The sequence below is a fragment of the Pieris napi genome, chromosome 5, assembly GCF_905475465.1.
Source record: "Pieris napi chromosome 5, ilPieNapi1.2, whole genome shotgun sequence".
NCBI classification, from domain to species: Eukaryota; Metazoa; Arthropoda; class Insecta; order Lepidoptera; family Pieridae; genus Pieris; species Pieris napi.
In genome coordinates, this window is record NC_062238.1 from 6,378,929 (window position 1) to 6,402,145 (window position 23,217).

The window sequence follows — 23,217 nt, forward strand, 5'->3', positions numbered from 1 at the left end:
TAATACATTTCCACCCCGTATATAAAAAGGTACTAATTAGGTTTTTAACGTTACTACAACAAAAGCGATGCCCTGGTAAAGAAACCTAAATTAATTTACCGGGGCCATCACTACTGTCATTTAATTCTTTTATTTTTAGTAGTAATGGGCAAAAATTGTATACATTATTTGTCAGAACATATCTTGGATCATATTTTTCACTAGAATATAAAAATAAACAAAAGTCTTTGGTTAGTGGTATTAGCGTGCGACTCTCATCCTTGAGATCGTAGGTTGGATCCCCGGCTGTGCAGCAATGGACTTTCTATGTGCGCATTTAAAACTCTCTCGTACGGCGAAGGAAAACACAGTGAGGAAACCGGAATGCATAAGACCCAAAAAGTTACCCAGTTACCTACAACCCTTAATTTTCACCCCTCTACGATCAACCCCTATTTTTAATTTGTTAATCAAAAACTTATGAATTGAACGCTGAGGTATATAGAGAAAAATCCACAGAAAACCTTAAAATATTTCATTCCAGAAAACCGATCAGTCTGTGGGGTAGTATAGCAAAATGTTCCATGTTGGTATGTACCTTACATACGTACAGTGGTAACATAGAACATGTTGATATGTACTGAAAAGGTAGGCTAAGTAAAATCACATTAAGGAGAAACGAAGTTCGCGGGGGCAGCTAGTATATACATATATAGAAATCTGAGGCCCAGGTCTAAAAGGTTGTAGCGCCACTGACTTTTATAAGTAATTCTTGCGTACAAAACCTATACGAGTCAAGTCTACTCGTTATTAAACTAATACCCTTGAACATTCATATACAAAATAAAATAAAAAAATCTAATTATTCAAAGGCTGAGGTCATATTTATAAGCATTGAATATCTTGTTAATTCTGCAAATTCAAGGATTCAAGATTTTAAAGATGATAGCTTTGCTAAGATAAATTTTAATAAGAACTTGTTACTGTCAACAAAGGGTCTTACTGAAATGCGAATTAAAAGCCTTGGACGCTTATTCTCGTAATTGAGTATGAAAAGTCAATAACGATGCTCATTTAGAAGTCTATTTATCATTTTATCATTAAACTTACAATAGAAGGGTTTTGCTTGCAATTAGGAAGTTTTATGCCCATTTCTACCAGAAAAATTTAGCTACAAAATTCCTGAAGCCGCGAATACTAGTTATTGTTTATTATCTTCGTTGTATAAAAAAATCGTTACCAAAGAATTTAGGTCAAATCCAGAATCGACTTACTAAATATTATTATTATACATACGGGAGGTAAGTCAAAAACCTTAACGTTAAATGTCTTAATAAATTTGTAATTTGGGTGTCACACGCTAAGGGTCTGTTTCACAATGTACGGATAAGTTCTACATAAGTTCCAAATTAGCTATTTATTACTTATTGGTAGGATATACACAATTCACGACTGTCAGATAGCGCTATTCGTCACATAAAGTCCATAAGTACGATGAAGTGTCAAATAGCCCAATTTATCTTCCAAATAATTTATGTGTTACATAGCTATTTGGTACTTTATCCATACATTGTGAAACAGACCCTTAGTCTCTTACTCTTTGTTATTAACTAATTTATATCTTTACCTGTGCATGCCCTACGAAAGAGGCTATATATTTAAATCGTCACAATACGTAAGCCTACTGTAGGTATATGCCAAAACATTTTTTGACCCATAAAAAAATGAACGCTCGAGCACGTTCTAGCCTCAAGGATTGAGGTTATTATTCAAGTTAACACATAAATTGTAGAGATACGAGCTGTAATAAATATGCTTTAGGCGTCCTCTGCTCTTTAGATTTTAATGCGTCTCCCTGTCTTTGAGACTTTATGATTATTTATTGGCTGATACATCATTTGTGTAATAAAATGTCTAGCCAACATCTACATAAGTGACGTCTAGCCAAAAATTTAATTTTGTATAATAATGTTAATTTAAATACATATCTTAATATATATAAATTACGTGTCACGTTGTTTGTCCGCTATGGACTCCTAAACTACCGAACCGATATCAATCAAATTTGCACACCGTGTGTAGTTTGATCCAACTTAAAAGAGAAAGATAGGATAGGAAGATAGCTTACATCTCAATTTATACCCGCAATATTATTTTATTGCAAAATATTTGTTTATTATTAATTGATAGTCACAATTCTAACAGATGGCGCTGTGTTGAAAATACCAACGTTTCACATAAGCTACATTGTCATAACACCAAAAAAGTATGGTGGATTGGTGTTCTCCTGCCGTTTCTCTTGAATAGTTTACTACTATGTAATATAACAAAAATCTTTACCACAGCAACGCTTGGCCGAGTCTACTAGTATATATATATATATTAGAATTTAGTTATGGCTTCAAAAACAACACGGACTATATTGCGATTGAACTCAATTTTATATTTATCAGTTAATTAATTGGTTCAACCAGGCCTGCATCGACGAACAATGTAACACGACGGTTTCAAAGAATTTAATAACCGCAGTGACCAAACCACTAAATTATCATTAATACACCTGTTAAATTACAAAGTTAATTCCGAGACTGCCTGAACTAATAAGAATATATTATTGTATAAAGTAGCACAAACAAGGCCACACTTTAGTAGAAAAAAGAAGCAAGTTGCTTAAGGTTATGCTAAATAAATATTCCAATAACGGCATTATAGTTTTCGACGTTTTGTATGCGAGTTCGACGTAGTTCTCTCAATATCCTTGGGATCGCGAGGAACAAGAAGTCATTATCGAAAAACATGCTTTTTACTACGTACAATAAAACTTTTTCTTCACATTTGAATATTTGTAGGAAGCCGGGAGGATCCATCATAAAAGTATTATATTTATCGGTCACTCACTATGACGCGGGAGAAATACTTTTCTGCGCTTGTTTCACAAAGGCAAGGCTTGATACATTTCGCTTGGAAAAAAATCACACAATATCGATCACAGAACAACTATGCACTCTGCTTGTATTTTATTCATTTAAAGTTATTTGAATCTTATCAATACAAAAAACACATGGAGGCGTACAGTCCTTTCGAAACAATAGGCAAATATTACCATGTTCGTAATTCTGCCATCGTGCTATCAATATTACGTCCTGTTTTCCAATTAGGGATGGCGTCTGAGTTATGTATCCGTTAAAATATTCAAATAAAATACCGTTATCTTGTAACTACTAATATGTATTTTAAATTTATATACTCTGGCCGAGAAGTAATGAAATAACTAAATACATGGCGACATATCGTCGCTGTAGAATGATAACCTCGTATGTCCAGAGAACCAAACATTACAGGAAACGAAAAAATGTTACATTTCGTCAATGTTCAATTTATTAAAATCATAAATAAGTCCTTACTTCATGATTATACCAGTTAAATGACATAAGTCATTAAAAATCTATATTTTATCTGTATAATATAATTTAGCAGCCACAACGACCAAGACGAACCTATAACACTTCTCAGACCACAACTGAAAACGAAACGTTAACTTAATAATGTAACAAATTTCCGTTTCAAGTTTTGATACACTCAGTGTGACAGTAAAATTGTTATCAATTTCTCATATGAAATGAAACAAAGCATCGTATGCAATCAATGCACGGTTTCGATGAATGGCTCAAGTGCTACGACTGGAGTTATTTATAACTGGCTCTCCCGCGTTGTGATTTTGCGACAGCTCTTATTGATTACCTTGTTTTATACTTTTTAATAATTGAATAGTTGTATTCATTAGTTTTTGTAAAATTTAATTTTCATACATGTCGATGGGACAAAGTTTGTCATGATATAACTTCATACGTTTTATAAGCTTAATGCAATGTTTTGCCACCTACTATCTGCCATTTGATAATTAATTATGATTGGTTACTTAAAAATCCTTAGTTAGATTTAAATTATTAATAAACCCAATGGCGTTTTCTTTCTCGAACAGTCGTTAATTAATCGGGCATTAGAACTTATCAAAAACTTTGACAAGCTTTACATAACTAGAATGGTTTAGAATTCAGATTTTAATAGTGACGCTGGCATTGAATCTTTTGAGATCAGTAAACCCACGCTAAACGGTTTGTATTTAGGTCTCAATGATTACGTAAATTACGTTTATCTCGCTACTTCTTATAAATTTATGACCTCTCACTTCCTAACCAAACGTGTAAGGTGGTAGATTTATGAAATGAGTTTTATAACTTGATCCAGGTTATGCGATTCGTATACGTTCAACAGTATTGACCTAGTGGTTTCAGCATGTGACGCTCCTTGAGGTCGTAGGTTTGAATCCCGGCTGTTCACTTGGAATGAACTTTCTGTCATTAGCGCATCTGACACTCGCTCATATGGCGAAAGAAAAGATGCCTTAGACACTAAAATTTGACGGCAGTCAGGCACAGAAGGCTGATCATCTACTTGCCTATTAGTAAAAAACTAATGATCACAAAACAGACGCAGAAATTTGAGGCTAAGACCTACAAGGTTGTAGCGCCATTGGGTTTTTTATACGTTTCTATTTAGAATTACAAACAATTTCTGGTATCAACTGGTCAAACTTTGGGTATACATACAACGATTAATTATATAACATTCAACAATGTACTTGCAAACGATTCGTGTCAAATAACTCATTGACCCACAACTCCATCAACAAGTAAGATTGATCCGAGCGTAATAAAAATATGAGAATTTCATGACTCAGTCAGTTCAATCTTTGATAAACGATGAGTCACCAATCATTGAACGATTTATCTGAATTGTTGATTCAAGAAAAATATCGCTTAAGATTTAAATTCGAAAACTCAGCATTTTAATCACGATCACTCAAATTGCGAAGGAAAAACGAATCCATGATAAGAATCTTTGTATATAATTTCCTTGGCTTTAGGACATACAGATGTTGTATTGTCCTTTAATTTTAATTTTTATTTTTTTACCCATATCAGTTCTAAATGTATTTTTTTTTTAATTTTATCTAAAAAGCTCCTTACATTCCACGAACGCACAAGCTAATCTACTGAAATTGATTGCCACATCTTCCGCGTAGAACGAATAACTGGAAGCGTTCTTGTTCTGATACTATCAGTTGTTACAAGTTGTTGTGATTCATAGTCGAGATTACATGCGGTAGACAAAGAACTCATCCGGTTACTTGACATACATCAAGTTACTCACCGCTTTTCATAGTAAATGTACATTCAAATACAGATGAGAAAATGTATAGAGCTCTGAATTTGTACGTACTCATTGTAATACGACTAACTTTTGCGCTTATGGCAACTAAAATGTTTTAAAGTACTTTTAAAATCGTTTTCAATAAATCAAATAAGTATTTAATGTGGAAATAAAAAATAAACATGTCACTGGAACCGTTATTTCTTTAACTAATCGGATAAATATTGTAAATGAGACTCATGTATGACTTCAATTCACTTACAAAACGCGATTTCAAATATGAATTTTCAAAGTTTTAAGTTTCACTGTAAATGCGATAGTTTTTATTGTCGATGACCAGTAAATCGGCCGCAAATGGACACTCAAACTCCGCTTTTCTTAAAATATCTACGAAAAATACATCGCACCGTGTATACCGTAATATATATATGTTCAATTGTTTTGTCGTCTTTCTACCTGTGATGTAATTGTTCTTACAAATTACAGAAAAGAATAATTTTTAATTCATTTTTAATATAAACAACTGCCTGCTTCAATATTTTGTGAGTAATACCAGTTATAATTTAGTCTTGCTATATTTAAACTGTAGTATGAAAATTATATGAAACAAAGGTAATTATAGCATAAAAGACAAAGCTCTCTCAGGATGCAAATTGGAATTAAGTGTTCCAAAGCAGTAATCGGATAAAGTAGTTAGCCGAAAGTACGTTGAACTCTGTTAATTGGGTTTAAAGCTATTTTAAATATGTACTTATTTATAGAAAAAATATCGAATGTTAAGTTATTCTATATTGTATGTAGGTTAAGGTTAAAGGAGGAAGATTGACCAAACGAGTACCATACTGGAAAGGATAATGTCGACCCCAAATTTAATGGAAGGACGGCTTTTATATTTTCCACTGTTTTTCCATCTTCCCCAGAGGGGTGAGAATGTAAAACGAATAACGCCCGTGCACTCCATTTGATTATGATTGGTCAACAAACGGCATCTCTTGTCCTTTGTTGTTATTACGTCCATTAGTTCACAATTGAACGCAACGTTTTGTCTTGGGTCTCATTACAGTCTCACCCCCCAGGCTGCTTGTGTAAGGAAAATATTACAAACAGGAGGCAGTAAAGGGTTCCTCTACAATAAAGTTATTTTATAGTAGGAACAAACCATTAGTCACTCATATTATACTTTATTGTAGTAAAAACTTTAAACATTAACGTCGCATACTTTATACTCGGCTAACCATGTATTCTTACACCCATTAGATACTATTTTTAGGTCTCCTCCCAACTCTGCCAGAACAACAAAAATATTTTATAGGATATATTTTATAAATAATGAACACTAACAGATTAAAAACGAAATAATCAATGTTTAACCTTCATACAAATATTGATTAGAATTAGGCTACTAAGAACAATTCAACCGTCTTTTATGTCCATGTAATAGGATATACATTTGTACGGAACTTCCTCATATCGTATTATTCAAAACATATTAATTTGATATAAGAATTTTTAGCGAAAACCATATCGAACGATTCACCTGATCAACCATTTGTATTAAGTCCAGCCACATCAGTCTTTGCGTACAAACCCGAAAAAGGGCGGGTATGTAGAAAGAAGAAAACTAAATTTGTATAAAAATTTGTCGACACGAACTGTCATTTTCATGCAAATTTAGCTGTCGACTTTCTACATACACTAAGCCATTTTGTCTTTGTCTAGTATTTGTTGTTATCTAACGGGCATATAATACGTTACTCATATCAAATGAAATTTTAACTAAAAGATTCTAAAACCTCGCAAACCTTGACTCGGCACGATCAAAACAATAACACTAAAGCTTTCCATTTACTTTATATACGACACAAGTGTAGGGCTTGGGGATTTCATAACGTAAACAGTAGACAGAATCGATTCATATGGAAGCAACGACCTTCGGAAAATGCCGTACCTGCAAATCAAATAGAAATGGCAGGTAAATTGACTCTATTGTTCTATTATCAAATTTAATTGAGTCGACGAAACAATGAACTCGGCCTCACTTATATATATAAATCCAATAGTCTATTCCTATGAATATTGGTAAGAAGATCTTAGATATATAGTAGAGCAAGCCTTCAAATAAGAAAATTGTCGTTAGACGTTGACTAGTCTCTAATAGCTAATAGTTCTGTAATGCGGAGTAGACAAATAACTGCAGTCTGCTCGTCTTTTAATGAAAATTAAAGGCAAGGTGTACTAGTGCACTCTATCTTCTAAAAGAAAATAATTATTTTGATATATCGTATATTAAACACTTAGACACTTTATCGTAATGTATTATAAAAAAATCTCTCTACGGACTGTCTTATAAACCTAAAGAATATTGAAAATGCACCTAGTTGCTTGATACTCTCCCTCTCCCATAGCATAAGACCAACGTGAAACCTATCACGTTAAAACTGTTCCCTGTAGTATTATATGCGAGGAATTGCCATGGCAAGAAAACGTAAATATGACTAATGAACGAACGTCATACAACATTTCCCATAACCACGAGTACGTTACTAATTTACGATAGTCTATATTTAGTTCCGATATAACCTTTTTGGTCAACCCATTACGTAATTAACATTTATATGATACCTCTTGCCAATTAACAATTATGAATAATCATTCATTGTGAATTGTTTTTGGAATCACTAAAATCATTGCAAAATTGTAGCTTTGTAAGTGTAGTAAACGCAATAATTTAACATATATGTACATATATAAATTATAATGTTTGTAGCGACAAAACTAATGTAGCCCGACATATCCTATATATGTATTTAATATTTCGGATTGGATCAAGTTGTGTAACTAACCACACATTTATTTAATAACAACATTTTGTTGCTTGAATGCTTAGATATTTATAAAATAAATAAATATATATACTATATACCGTTCTAAAATCGGAATCTGATTATTATTACGCAAATTAAAAAGATTACAAGTTCATAACGTAAAATAATTAGCGAATCCTCGATTTCTTCGTTTAACAATCGATTTCTAAACGATTGTTGGAGTTGGCAACATTTTTTACAACCCATTGTTCCGGATCGATCATAATGAACAATTGTTGGACAAAACCGTCCAATTTTGCACTTTTGATGATTTTTTAAATCGGATACGCGTACCGGATATTTTTTATAACTTTTAATAGCTGCTCCAATACAATTGTAACAGGCGTATTATAGTTCCACATAATGGGCTCACAAACTTACATATATTTTGTTTAACTTAATATAACTAAAGTAAACAGTTTATTTCGTTTATAGAACATTCTAATACAAAACAACAAGGAAAGGTAACATCTGTTCAGCACATTGACAATCTCAGTAGGCCCGAAGAATTGTTTCCTCTGTGCAAATTCATTGGAATGTTTTATTCATAATAAATTCCATCATAAATGCATTTTTAAATCCAATTATTCATTAATAATGATATGGATTGTGAGAGAACATAAACTATAGATCTCGATATTGATATTTAAGACAGTTCTCTGATGGCTGACAAATTAATATAGCGATCTCATTTCTTGATTGGCAGATGAGCATTGCCACGCGCCTGAACATCAAAGAATTCAGATTAACTAGAGAACATTCTGGTAAAAATTAATATTTCTAATTGCAAAATACTGCATCAAGTAAGAATTTGATGAGAATAAATTAATATATATACAGTCAAAACCGTTTATAACGACATTGAAGGGACCGTATAGTTGCCGACGTTATATCCGATAGTCGTTATAAGCAATGTCATATACACAAGTACAGTACATATGTATGTACATAGTTATCTATCTAGAATAGGTAGGTATGGGTTATAATATGGTATGTTATATGTAAAGGAGTCAAAAAAGAAACAAAAATATTTATTACGAAATAATTAGGTACAAAAGTAATCAGTCATTTTGATCTGTTTTTTTTTAGCCCAGTCTCAAATATTTTTTGCATTTTATCCATATGACATGAGATTTTTATTCAATAGAAAACACTTTTCTCTTTTTTTGCGACATGATAACACATAAATGCACAATTGCAGTGTCAAAACAACACCAACACTTTTAAATCAAACTGTTACTCACGCAGTCAATTAGTGAGCTAAACACGTGTAAAGTATGCAAGTCAAATGGCCGGGAAGAGGTTCGGATGAGGTGGGAGAAAGTGCGTAGGTAATAATATGCCTAATATTCATTCAATGCTTTTAAATAAGATTTAAAATCGTTTGTATTGTTTTGTTTTGCTGAGACAAGAAGCGGTTGGTCGTTATAGCCGATGAATATCGATAAAATTTCGTCGTTGTAAGCGATATGTCGCTGTATCCGATGTTGTTATAAGCGGTTTGTTTACTGAATAGTTTACTAGGGATTCGGACGGGACCATACAATCTGGTTGTAATAACCGATAGGTCGTTGTAAACGATGTCGCTATAAACGGTTTTGACTGTATATGCATATTTATAATATATTACGGTCAACCACTGTGGCCAGAAGTAGGTATGTATGAAGTATGTACTTAGATAGGGTAGAAGCAATATAATATGAAGGGCAACTCGGGGAAGTGTGCTTTAATTGAATCCGTGCTGAGGTATAATGATATACAATTCAATGAATCTTCACCAACACTAATGACATCACATCACTATACATAATTAAAAAGGTTTTACAGAAATGTGATTACTTTTAAAAAAATATATCTTACATATTTTATCGTTTACTTAGCCGTAATATAAAGGGATGGATATTGTTTCGCTTAACAATAACCTGTATTGACTTTTACGGAGGTTACTAAGATGCATTTTAATCTTTTTAGTAAGGTTCATATACCGCTAGAGAGCAGTGTTGGCCTAGTGGCTTCAGCGTGCGACTCTCATCCCTGAGGTCGTAGGTTCGATTCCCGGCTGTGCAGCAATGGACTTAATATCTATCTGCGAAGGAAAACATCGTAAGGATATCGGCTTGCCTTAGACCCAAAAAGTCGAGGGCGTGCGTCAGGCGTAGACATCTGATCACCGATTTGAAATCTGAGGCCCAGACCTAAAAAGGTTGTAGCACCATTGATTTATTTTATATCTCGTCCGTAATAACGTCGTGGCAATAACGTTAGTGTCCAATCAGAAAATAGTATACTGTATACAAGAAGTATTTACCCCATTTTCTTTCCATTTATTTGTATTTTATTGCCAAGAAATGCTATTATTAAAGCCGATATTCAGATGTTACTGATGATTATTAAATTGGTAATTCCTAACAGCATCGCAACCAAAGCACAGAAATTTCCTAATTGATCCAAGGATTATTATGACAAATATTAAAATAAAAGTTTCAATACCCAATTTATGTTTCAAAAGACAAACTAGGTCACACTAATTTCCAGTTCAAAATATGTTTTACCCAGCTAACAACTCCCTTAACTCTCGAAAAATACTGGCCAGTTATTAGTATTACTATTAAAACTCTGCTCCAAACAATGTATGAAGACAAATCTAAGAAGCAACATAACCGTTAAACGTTAACCGCGACTTTAACCACGGCTTTCCGGAATTCCGTATGGTTGCACCCTAAACGATATAATGGTTTACGATGCTTAAACTAGTTGCAAGATATGTTAAAATATTATTTTGGTCAGTTATGATATTCTGGAAGTTCATACTGAATTTTACTATACTTCTCAGAGCTGCCCCACTATCCTTTTCAGTCACAAAACGCACACCTTTCTTAAAATGAGTTTAAATTCTTTACTTATATATTCGCTCATCTGATAGATGTATTTTGGAAATTCCATCTCACAGCTCAACCTTCGTAGGCAAGATTTTAGGATCTCCGCCATAAAGAATACGCTCCCCAATTAAATACGATTGATTAGCTACCACTCTAAATGTTTTCTATATGTTTATATATTAGCCTCTTAACCATACATATACCTTTCCATCTGTTGAATCGTGAATTTTGTAATTATATTTTTTTTTGTAAATATAATTTTTCTGTATTTTTGAACATAGCAACATGACACGAGTATAGTATTTGATTTATTTTTATAATTAACTTTGGTTTTGCTATTTTATAAGTCTACATTGTTATCTGACTTTTTTTCCTTATTAGGCCTCCTAAACAATTTGTGTTATCTAAATGTATTAAATATATAATGTAACAAAGTGTTAATAATTAAAATATATTTACTGTTAGTACACTACTATGCTTCGTTCGATTATACTGTTTTCAATCCTCAAAAACCTTTGCTTTCAGAACAGAAACTATAATAATAAACATAAATAAGAATTAATTAAGATACAATTCAATAGTATCTTAAGTTTTCCTAATCTTAATCTTATACCTAAGTACTGTTTGTTTAAGGTCTCGTCAATTATATTGATCATGAGAACCCAATACATTTGTGGACCACAAAATAGTGAACAATACATAAGATTGATTTCTATTTATCAACAAAATGTGGCATATCAGTAAATATCACCCGTTCACGAATTCAGTGAAAGAAATTATAAGTGAAACAGGCGAGAAAACTCTACCCAACAGGGAATTAATGGATCTCAATATATGTGATGACATCGAATATTCACATCAGAGCTGTATTACCTGAATCCCAATATTACATTCGAGTACCGTGAACGTATAACAGTACCTCTCGATGTGAACAGGATAAAAGCATAATCAGCAGAAAGCTTTGTCGTAAAGCGATGGTAACATACATTTAGTAGTTACTCGCTACTGAATAAAATTTTACTTCTATTATGCAGATAAATCATTTCTTATTTAAATAACTAAAACACTTTAAATAAACGATCATTTGTGGCTGTCACTTTAAAACTCCACTATTAATTAAAAATATCATATTAATTATTACAATAACATTTTTTAAGTAGGTAGTTTACTGTCAAATTGTTAAAACTGTTGATAAGGATTTGATAACATTATTTTAGTTTTTTATTACATTATTAAAGTTCTGATTGATATTTTTTATATTAAATGTGCTATATATAACTCCTTTAGTTTTATTTTATAAAACATTAAACCCACTAAATCCTTTAAACCCCTTCATTTCAATTAACAAAATAAGCCCAATTTATCTTTGAAAAGGAAGGCCTTTTCACCCTAGTATAACGTAACTTACATAAATTAAGCTTAAGCTAGTTTAAAAAGCTAAGATAAGGGTGTAGTAACACGATAAGGCAATTACCACGGAGATAGTGATAACATGCATATAATGTTGGTAGCATTATCTACCGCGCACCGTATTTCTTGAATATTACTAGCCTTTTGCTACGAGTATTAAATATAAATTTTTTCTACAAAAAAAAAACATTTGTAAATAGACTCGCTTAATTCGTTGAATACCGCTAGAATCACCTTAATTGGATTTGATTCTTAGGGGTAGATAAGTAAAAAACTTTTGGGAAACCGACACGGTAATGAACCGACAAGTTGAAAAATTTCGCGACTATTTCTCGAAATTCAAGGCGAAAGTTGATGATGCTGTCAACCAGAACATACATTTTTAAACTGACATTCGGTGCAACACGTATTACATAAAAACATTACAAGATTAGAACACTATAATTAATACTTTTTGAGTAAAATAAAATGTTAAATTATAAATCGATCCCAGTATGTAATTGTAAAGTTTATTTTAGTATATACTTGCTAAAATAATAAACACGTATTATACATTCGTCGTAAGAACATTCGAATAACTAAATACCCTATAAAGAAACTATACTAAAAGAAATTCATCTAGATACTTCCATTAATAATATGTATATGAAAGGCGAACCCAGTAGGTTCTTCGGCCCGCTAATCGAGCTATTCCGGTGTTAACTCAATTTCCTCGCTGAGGAATTTTTCAATGAGAGTTTGCGATTTTACTTTGAATTAAACGCTTCCGAACAATATCGAGGCTAAATTCGTTGAAACTGTTGATAAGATAATCGGGTATTTATCGAGCATTCGGGTTTTTTACTACACGTTTATTTTTAATTAGTGGCTAACATAAATTATAATTTACCACTTTATTTAAAAACAGCGCAATATAACTTCTGTGAGTGAAAACTGTTTAAATAAATATGAAAAACAAACAGAATAAAATCTGGAGGTAGCTAGTATTAGAGATGGTAAAGGATAGCATAACTATAAAGCCGAAGATTGCATGTACATTGTAGCATTGTACGTTACTTAAGATGCATACAATCTACATCCGCAACCAGGATACACGTCTCAATCCTCGCATTGTGCAAAATCGGGTCAGGCGAGCTACCACTACGCTCCAGGAACTGGGGCAGAATAGTTATTACTCGCTACATTGCCTGGAGGGCCCTTTGAGTTTATTTTTAGCGAAAAAACTTGGTTAAATACTCGGAAGTTAACTGCAACGTTTAATTGGGTTAAATTATTATAAGTTTATGAATAGAACTTAATTAATAATGTTTCGCTAGTTTAATCGGAAACGAAGACAAAGTAACATGCGATCGATCAAAACATTTAAATTAAAACTCTGATATAAATAAATGCGAATTTATTACATTTATTGCATAAAAAGATTGCATAGATAGAATTCTTTACATGCGTTACATGCTTTTTATTGTTAAGCGATGAAAAAACTTCATTATAATATATCAAATACTTACAAACTATACTAAATTGCTAAGAATATATCCCTACGGTTGAAAGCACAACTAAATGAGACTTCCTACTAAAATAACAGTTCGCAAAAAAATTCATATCGTATGCGAAATAATAATCAGGATAAGCGATGCGATCGTACAACGATAAAAGTTGAAACGTTGATACGTCACTCAAAACATTGACCCAAATACAACTCGTCACTCGTCATAATGGCGAATGGTAATGACATGCAAAACGGTCGGAAATTGAAGCCCGTAAAAAGTCCTGGATAATGCAACACACTCAGCATAATGCTCTCTGCAAATGTCTGAGCGTTCCCAAAACCCGTTTTACGCTCGCTGGTACCTTTATGGTCCATCATCTTTATGGTAGGCTCAAAGCGCGGTTTGAAAATTAGTGCAATTCTATAATTAGTGCTACTAGAACGTTTGTTATAATGCCAGTGAGGATTTGCTATAAAAATATTATTAACGCGCCACGTTTGTTCGATCGAGATTTAAGTATGTATAGATGTTTTAATAAATACAAATTCTTGTTAATTACTTCTAAAAGGCTTAGAAATAAAAAGTCATACATTTCCAGCGTTTTTTTGATGTATCATTAAGTATGCCTTAGCGTAAGCAATTAAAAAGGTTACTAGGGTAAAAGGTGACTTTCTGAATACATAGAAACGAAGCAACATCCAAGAAATCTAGTCTATTATGCATGTATGACCTTGTCAAGAACCCTTGGAACCGGTCAGAAGAATGTACGCAAAGCACAACCAGTTATAAGAGAACTCCAATTACACATTACATACAATGCTTGGAATAAAGGGCATTTAAGGGGAAAGGATCAACTGGTTTTACGATTATTGTCCTCTCGGTTTTAAAAATTCAAGCTGTGTTGCATCATTCAGGAATAATAATATTTTCTTATATCAGCCTTTTTCTAGAGGCATTAATTTGTATAAAAAAATATGTATTGACTGTTCTTCAATACCTGATTAAAATTTTTACTACAAAAATCAATCATATCAATAATTTCTTTTGAGTTGTAATGTTTACGTGTACACAAGACGTGTGACCTGTAATACTCGGCGCGCGCTAGTGCATTATCCTATAGTAAAGGATAGCAAACTTTTGAACCACCAATTTAGGACGATACTTCCCCGTTCGTTTGTTATAGTTGCACCAATTAAAACCGTCAGGCCAAAAGGGGAACGTATGAGTTACTTAATCAGATCAAAGATTAGTGTTTCGTCATCGGTATTTATAGTATTTTCAACGCAAGAGAAATTTAATTTCTAGTTTAGAATGCAAATCAAAGTTTATGGTTGTGTGTTTAGTCTTACGTACGTTTAATACTTGTTCCAGAGAACAAAGTTGAATGGTTAACATTAGCCTAGAATGAAAGTAAAATCAGTCTTAGTTTGTATGATCTGTCAAATTTTTCATGAATAACAGAGTTTTTTTCTGAAATTCAAACCCTAGACAATTAACCTATGGTGGTTACGCCAGATACACTGTGTGTTGATTTCTGCACAAAGACTATTTGTGTAATTATTTTGACTTAGATAAAAATAATGATTTCACTATTATAATTCCAGTTTTGTAAGAAAACATAAAAAGATTAGTAAGATATGACAATTAGATTTTTTCAAGTTATTTATTTATTTATTTATTTATTAGATTTTTTCAAGCAGTTAATAAGGCAAATACGTCTAAAGCCGATTTCCAATTTAATAAAGCTTACACAACGTAAGCCAGTGTTAAATATATATTGGGCATATACTTCACCTTAATTCGCTTAGTATTGTACACTAATGTGATTACATATCAAATCCCCTTTCAGACAACCGGGCTTGTCTGGGTGTACGTCACTTGAGTACATTGACTGTTTACTGGTTATGAGAAATAGTTAAAAGTTAAGATCGCATTAAGATTATATTATGACCTCCTAAGCCACTAAGCAATAAACCTGCCGCGTGTTTTATAAACATAACATATGATTATATCATCAATTGTAAAATATAGTTTCGTTTCACAACAGCAACTAGTTTTTTAAGGTAATTTTTCTTATATTCCCCCCTAGTACAAAATAATACGCACATTTAGGTGTCATTTCTTGTTATTTTTTATATATTGGTTGGTCAATATTATGTGTTAAACCTCAAACTTTTGCGAACCATGATTTCTATAATTAACCCCAAAATGCACAACCCAATTTAGCACCCATAGACGTGGGAAAACAAGACGAATGTCACGACTCGACTGATACGGGTCTGTGGGCACGTGATTGAATGCTAATAGGGGAAGGTGACTTCTGGGTGGCGAAATTGTTCCCAATCAATGCCAGTCATCATAGGGCTCAGAGGGCACTTTGCATTGTGAAATGTTGCATTATTCCATACAAAAAAAGTAAATATAGGAAGAAACAAATTACGATTTCATATTTTAGATAGACACTTAAAATAAGCATGTTGACTTATTAAAACAAAATCAACTTTCCTTCAGTCATAAAAAGTTGTTTTCTATAATCTTGCCCATTAATTTGCACATAAAATAGGTGATACTACTTTCTGTTACTAAACACTTTCTATAATCTTGAATTTATTTTGTGATAATATGTATTTAAATTTATGTCAGCACACAATGCATAACGAGGTATATCACTACTAATCAAAATTGTCAAATCAGTGTTGCTAGAATTCTTTATAGGCTTGAGATTTCCACATCTGTTTCAGTAGGTGATTCATATAAAGATTATAAGAATAAAACTTCCAATTAAAAAATTTAAGACAAATTATGATTATTGTTTACCTAAGCCAGTAGTTGGAAAATTACATAAATTAATGTGATTTTTGACTCTGTTCATTACAAATCAAATGCATGTTAATGTGATCTGAATAGTTCTTTAAATAATTCCTTCATAATCATCTTCATATATTAAATTAAAATATCAATGGTGTGTGGATGTTAAAAAACCAGTTTGGTCCATTGCTAAGTGGTAAGTCTCACTAGCTAATCAGTAAGTAGTTTATAGGACACTTTCGCATGTTACTTTCTATGCATTAAGATCTATGTCAATACTAGTCTTCTCTCTGTTTGGTGAACATTTAGCCACTTAAATTGATTTCTATCACCAATCTGCTTACATTATGACAATCATAAGAAAACAAGTATTGTAATAAGGTACATTAAGATTTTCAATTGCATTGTATATATTAGCTTGTGTGACTCTCAAATTGGGGATGTGAACCAATGGTGGTTTTTGACACAATTAGCACTTACTCGTACAGTTAAAACAATAATAATGAGGTAACTGACATGTCTTAATGTTATGAAAAAAGTTATTGATTTTGTAAATGTTTACAAAAAAAAGTTACATACTTTTAAATAAATGTTATTCATTTTATAAACATTGCTTTAGGTTTATAAACATTTAAATGTTGTGGGAAAGTTAAGTAAAAACTTGAATGTGGTATTACAAAATATTACACAAAGTATGAAATTTGAAATAAGTATTTCATATTTATGACATTTTAATTTTAAACGCTACCCACATACTTCACAACAAATTAATAAAGAACTATTCAATGCGATCTTGAAAGAAAATTATTAAACCTAAAAATATTTACAGACAACCTTGTACTACTACTGTTCCACAGAAATAACTTTTATTACAACATTGTTTATGGCTCCCACATGCTCTCAGCATGTAAATCAATTACTTCTACCGACTATTAATTTCACACATTTTAAACTATTACAACATAAAATAATTTTTTCACTTACTTATCTTAACTTTGTATCTCTTTCTATTATTTCACATTCTAAGTACTAATATATATCAATATTACTGTGGAATTTCTGATGAATGTCTGTTAGCCCTTGAGGTAAATGTGTTGAAAGCACACTGGATTAATCAATTCCAATATAGGCAGGTTTTGCCATTTTTTTTTATATCTGGCTTATTTTATATATTAAAAATTACCAATTTCTTTAAAAATTAGGCCATTTGAAAGAAACATAAGTTTTAATTAATAATTTGAAGGTGCCTAGTTCATTTTGAATTAAATATAGTAGACATACCAGAAACATTTCTATTTTTTATTACACTGTGCTCCATGTAACAAGACAAAGTAATTAACAGAATATAATAAGCGTTTAGACTGTTCAAATGATAACTGTAAAGGCATAGTAATATATCAGCTATAACACTTATTAAACCTATTTAATCATTCTACTAAAAATCTATAACCTTAAGTTAAAATAATCAATAAACAAACTGCATATATATATATATGACATATATAATGTATATTTAAGACATTTAATATGTAAAGGAAGTAACTAATATTGTCCTAAAATTGAAATGCGAACCTTGAAAACATGTGTATGAGTCATTAATATTAATTTACTCCACTCATCAAGCAAAAAATGGGATTTTATTTTTATAAATCTTTTGAAAAATCAGTCTCAATAAATAATGTCTGAAACTTGGCCACAACTGGATCAAACACCATCCCACAAACTACAATTCCCTAATGTGTTTATGTATATCTAAATGTTAATATATGGCATGTTGATATTTGAAAACAAATCCAAATCATTCAGTACTGAACATATATCTTACAAAAGAAGGTTTATAATTTGACATATATTGTGATAATGTGTGAAGTTAGCATCTGTAAGGAGAATTATAACATATAAATTTTACAGAATTTTTATAAATTATGACAATCAGTCGTCGGTTATCTATATGATAAGATGCATTTGATATGCATTGAACGATAACAACTTATTTAAGTAATATTTTCTCGTTGATAAATACAGATTTTCAATAGATCGATTTTGAAAATCTTAATATTAAAAACAATGTAAATAAAATTTAAAACAGCATGCATTATGCAATAATCAAAAATAAATAACATCATAATATGGAGAAATACAGAAACGTCCGAACGTGTTATCGTGAACAATTCCTTTAAACGTCGCTGCACACGGCGGATTTGAATAAACATGACGTCAGTTACAATAATCAAGCTTTTTATAACAAAGCAGATTAGTAATTTAGTTATACGTACCCATCACCAACTACAACACACTTGATCGCCTGCATCTCTGTTTAAAAATCCGTTGTACTAATAAAACAACACGATATCAATCACACACCGTACGCTTCAGGACAATCTTCAATTCGTTAACACTACACTATTGCTTTTAGTTGCTATTAACACATGACACGTAACGTCAAAACACGGTTAATGAAGTAAAATACTTAGAGAAAAATTTATCTACCATATTCCTATTTTACAAAATGAAAGACTCAGTGAGTCACACTAGCCAGCAACAGATTTACCGATTCGATGGCGAACGGCTGGACGATTACGCGATGACCATTTTGATTTTTGACATGATTTTGACAGTTTTCTTCAATTCCATTGACTTAACAGAGTTGCCAACACAAAATACGTTATAGAATCTTGTCTATTACTTTTACGTTTTTGTTATTATATTATTTGATTTAATTTGTTTTTGATAAATATTTTTATTTGATTCTTAATACATACTTACTCTTGCTTCAAAAGTTATATTTTTACTAGCAAACTCGGCGAACTCCGTTTCGCCACCAGATGGCTTCGTTTTATGTAACATTTCGTTTGGTGATCCCGCTTTTCTGTTGAAAATTTTCCTGAATTTTCTTTGCTATAAACCTCACGGAGCCCGAGACCTTTCCAACGAATGCAAAACCGTGGAAATCGGTTCGTGCGTTCTGGAGTTATAGCGTCAGGAAGGAAAACCCGACTTATTTTTATATAGTAGATTTGATTCTTAATACATACTTACTCTTGCTTCAAAAGTTATATTCTTACATTGTTTTAACAATAAAGGTTATACCTTACAAATAGTCAACACACAAGCAACATACAATATGTTTATTCTGTAAAATTTTGGCAATGTAAGTATATTTTAGGGGTTTTTAACAAATATTTTTTCCTAAAATATGTGGTGTTATATTTTAAGAGATTTTTGGAGCTTTTATAAAAAAAATCAAACAATGACAACTCAACTTAGAGAATTATATTCACTATATTCCCTTACACTACTCAGGAAATAATTTTTTAACGTAATAACTGGCCCATTCTTAGGGTAAGATAAAGAACGAACGAGCTTTAGTAATTGCTCGTAATTATAATTTTTTTGTTAAAAAATTTATAGGATTTTAACGGTATGTCGTTTCAAGTCATAGTTCGCGATAAGTATTTTTTTAAATCTTACCCTTAGCCCTTAGGGGTCGTTAACATACCATGATTATAGTTGTACTTTTTTTTAAACTGATTTTAATTTTATTTTATATTGTTTTTTATCTTATTAAATACATAACTAAATAAGGTTGTGTATTTGTGATTAAATAAAACTTATGGGCTTCATACTTTTACTATAATATTTAAATAGGAAATGATAGGTTTACACACTTCATACCAACTACTCTGACTGATCAGTATTTCTGTATCTAATAATCCTATGATGAATATGCTTTCTAAATCCATTTGTATAAATACGTTATAAAGCATACAGGCCTCTAACCCTATATTATATTGTAATCATTGTTATAAAGACTCTTCTACTATATGGCACCAAGGTTTCTATATTAACCATAAACACTCTGATGAGAAATCTGATGTGTTAAAAAGATTCAATTCTTTAATGATTTAATTGCAGGCGAGGTATTACATCCTCTTCCTCTTACAGCCGTAATTAAATCGAAAACCTTAATAACAGCCTCATTTGACTTTAATGTGTACCCAATATGTGGAAAGTTGCGGAAGTTATAATGATTTCGAAGCCAGCCTTTTATATAGGTACGTGTGATATTCCAGATAACGTAATCGCGACCTTTGCTGATAATACTGCTCCAAAGGAAGGTCTTCCTTACAGTAACTTCTACTGGTTGCTCGGAAGGCCTTCCACGTTATAAGGACAAATACATTATTAATATTTAATATATAAAAAATGATGGTTGTCAAAAAAATATTAAAGCAGGTTTTACTTTTTATAGCGTTGGCCTTTAAATATGAAGTAAACATTTTATAAGCTGGTAACACAGACAAAGCCAATTGGCATGGCCGATGGCGGCTTTAGTGAAAATTGCGCGATATTGCGTGATTGTTTTTAGTTTTGTTTTGTACGTCCAATGATGGCGAAAGGTGATAAGGATTTAGAAAAACCAATTGTGAAGAACGAATTAACTACTCCAGAATCTCGAAGTACTGACAATGAAGATTCTGAATCTAACCAAGAGCAACTTTTGGATATCGGCGAGCATTATCTAGTGAGGCGTGTCGATGACTCATGGCGGCCGGCTGAAATTATACAGACGCGGTACCATGCGTCAGAGTCCTGCTATGAATATTACGTACATTATGTGGGCTGTGATCGAAGGCTTGATGAATGGGTTCCCCGCCACCGAATTATGTCCGATAGATTTGACGGTTGTGAGCAGTCCAGTAACAATTCTGATCATTTGTTGACGGACAAGTCCGGTCGTAAAATAACTCGCAATCAGAAACGTAAACACGATGAGATCAATCATGTCCAAAAAACATATGCCGAGATGGATCCTACCACCGCAGCGCTCGAGAAAGAACATGAAGCTATAACAAAAGTAAAATACATTGATAGGATTCAGTTTGGCAAATACGAAATAGATACATGGTACTTCAGCCCTTACCCTGAAGAATATGGTAAACAATCAAAATTGTTTATATGTGAATATTGTTTAAAATACATGAGGCTGGAAAAAACATTCAGGTTTCATCTTGCTGACTGTCCTCAACGGCAACCACAAGGGACAGAAATATATCGTAAAGGGACTATAGCCATATTTGAGGCTGATGGCAAAGAACATAAGCTATACTGTCAAAATTTATGTTTACTAGCAAAATTATTCTTAGACCACAAAACACTGTACTTTGATATAGAACAGTTTCTTTTTTATACATTATGTGAAGTTGACAAGGATGGTGCTCATTTGGTTGGCTATTTTTCTAAAGAAAAGGACTCTCCAGAAGGAAACAATGTTGCCTGTATCCTTACACTTCCTCCCTTTCAAAGACAAGGCTATGGCAAGCTGCTTATTGCTTTCAGTTATGAGTTATCTAGGCTAGAAAAGGTAGTCGGTAGTCCTGAAAAACCTCTATCTGACTTGGGTAAGCTAAGTTACAGATCATATTGGTCATATGTTATTTTAGAAGTATTAAGTGTAACTAGAGGTATTTTAAGTATAAAAGATCTCAGTCTTATGACAGGGATTGCTCCAACTGACATAATATCTACACTGCAATCTATGAATATGGTTAAATATTGGAAAGGACAACATGTAGTGTGTGTCACACCTAAAATGGTTTCAGAGCAGTTGGCTAGTTCTCATTTCAAGAAGCCTCGCTTAACAATAGACCCAACTGCAATTAGGTGGACTCCACCTATTAAACAAGGCCCTTCTGCTAAAGTAAAGAAATAAATATAATGTTTTGAGTTTTGCATTTTTAGTACAAAACATTAGTCTATTGTGGAAAATAAAATTTTCTGCTATTTGATTAATATGGCAACCTAAAACAATAATTAACACACTCATTTCCTTGTAGCTTTATTGCAAAATATGTATTAGCATTTCTGTTTTATAAGATTAAATTATGGATTAATATTATATGTATAAGTTATAATACCTAAGAGAAGAAAAGTATGTTCAAGCAATATCTGTTTAAAAAATAGTTTGCCTTATGTTTGTACAATTCTTTTTATTGTCAGTGAAATGCTATGAACAATTTAGTTAACTGCAAGTTGTAGTATATTTTTATAAGTTATAAAAATTTGTCACAAGTGGGTAATCAGTTCCACCATTGTCATACAGTCAAGGAATAACTAATTGTTTAAAAGTAATTAGAGACCTACTGTATTTTAGTGGTGAAATAGGTAGGTCCTAAGTGTCAGATTGTTTATGAAGATCTTTTCATTTTGTTAGATTCTGTGAATCATTTGTTTCATTGTGATAATTCTAGTTGTAAGTTAAAGTGGCAAAACAAGAATAAATTGTAACAAAATATTATTTCTTTCACTTAGCTCCCAAAAATGAAATACATATATCTCATTATTAATATTATTATATTAAATTTAAAAAAAGATTAATTTAGAAAAAGCATTCACTGTTTGAGAATTCTAGTATGATAATGAAAAAGAACACACTCATTAATTTTTGTAGAGATGTTAAACATCAAACAACTTGGTGTACCTTATTGTACACAAACAAAATACCAGTGGATAAATTAGAGGTACTTTAATTTGGGCTAACCCAAAAAAAAGCTTTTAAGATTGCAAAGTTTT

General features: G+C 31.9%; 2 protein-coding genes across 2 annotated transcripts in view; one reads left to right on the forward strand and one right to left on the reverse strand.

Annotated features, from left to right (window-relative positions):
• LOC125049346 (ras-related protein Rac1) overlaps window positions 1–19,240 on the reverse strand; it is a 31,858-nt gene extending 12,618 nt beyond the window's left edge. The window contains exon 1 of the mRNA XM_047648521.1: window positions 18,921–19,240. Coding sequence (XP_047504477.1) covers window positions 18,921–18,955 — 35 coding nt within the window. The 5' untranslated portion in view covers window positions 18,956–19,240. The remainder of the gene's footprint in view (window positions 1–18,920) is intronic.
• Window positions 19,241–20,929: 1,689 nt separating this feature from the next.
• On the forward strand, window positions 20,930–22,939 carry LOC125049587 (histone acetyltransferase KAT8). Its single transcript, XM_047648972.1, has one exon. The coding sequence runs from the start codon at window positions 21,032–21,034 to the stop codon at window positions 22,355–22,357; it is 1,326 nt and encodes a 441-aa protein (XP_047504928.1). The 5' UTR covers window positions 20,930–21,031; the 3' UTR covers window positions 22,358–22,939.
• The last annotated feature ends 278 nt before the right edge of the window (window positions 22,940–23,217 follow it).